General features: G+C 55.3%; 1 protein-coding gene across 1 annotated transcript; it reads right to left on the bottom strand.

Moving 5' to 3' along the window:
* Window positions 1–5: 5 nt before the first annotated feature.
* On the bottom strand, window positions 6–889 carry LOC123964620 (cell wall protein DAN4-like; the record flags this gene model as incomplete). Its single annotated transcript, XM_046041491.1, has 1 exon — window positions 6–889. A coding segment is annotated over exon 1 (858 nt), but the record flags the coding sequence as incomplete, so codon positions are not given.
* Between the last annotated feature and the right edge of the window lie 15 nt (window positions 890–904).

Here is a 904-nt window from a genome sequence, read left to right as displayed (position 1 = left end):
GGAACGGCGCTATTTTGAGTGGTAGATATGGTGGGAGTGGCTGTGTTGTATTGAGCAGCAATTGTGAAGGCCTTGATTGTGGATGCGCCTGTGGTGGTTGGAACAGTGCTGGAGGAGGCACTGGTTGAAGCAGCTGTGGTGGTTGTTGGAGCGGAACTGGTGGTTGGAGGAATGATTATAGTTGGAGGAACAGCGCTGTTTGTAGTAGTAGTGGTGGTGGGAGCAGTGCTCTTGATCGTTGGAGCGGTAATGGTTTTTGGAGCCGCACTGCTGGTGGTTGGAGAAGCAGTTGTGGCTGGAGGGGCACAGCCGGAGGCCATGGTTGTTGATGCACTAGTGGTGGTAGGTACAGCGCTAGTAGATGTAGTGGCACAGGAGTGAGCGGCACTGGTGATGGTTGATGCAGCTGTGGTGGTTGGAACAATGCTGGTGGAGGCGCTGTTTGGAGTGGCACTGGTGGTGGTTGAAGCAGCTGTGGTGGTTGGAGAAGCAGCACTGAAGGCCTTTGTTGTTAATGCGCCTGTGGCGGTTGGAACAGTGCTGGTGGAGGCGCTGGTTGGAGCAGCAGTGGTGGTGGTTGAAGCAGCTGTGGTGGTTGGAGAAGCAGCACTGAAGGCCTTTGTTGTTGATGCGTCTGTGGTGTTTGGAACAGTGCTGGTGGAGGCGCCGGTTGGAGCAGCTGTGGTGGTTGTTGAAGCGGAGCTGGCAGATGGAGGAGTGCTCGTAGTTGTCGTAACGGCGCTGTTTGGACTGGTAGAGGTGGTGGGAGTGGCTGTGGTGCTTGTTAGAGCGGTGCTGGTGGAGGCGCTGTTTGAAGCAGCTGTGGTTCTTGTTGGAGCGGCTGCGGTGGTGCTCTTGATCATTAGAGCTGTGCTGATTGGAGCAGCAATGGTAATTAGAGTAG

Source organism: Micropterus dolomieu, unplaced genomic scaffold (assembly GCF_021292245.1).
Source record: "Micropterus dolomieu isolate WLL.071019.BEF.003 ecotype Adirondacks unplaced genomic scaffold, ASM2129224v1 contig_3834, whole genome shotgun sequence".
NCBI classification, from domain to species: Eukaryota; Metazoa; Chordata; class Actinopteri; order Centrarchiformes; family Centrarchidae; genus Micropterus; species Micropterus dolomieu.
The sequence above is the reverse complement of the archived record's forward strand: the minus strand, read 5'-3'. Positions and strand labels throughout refer to the sequence as shown.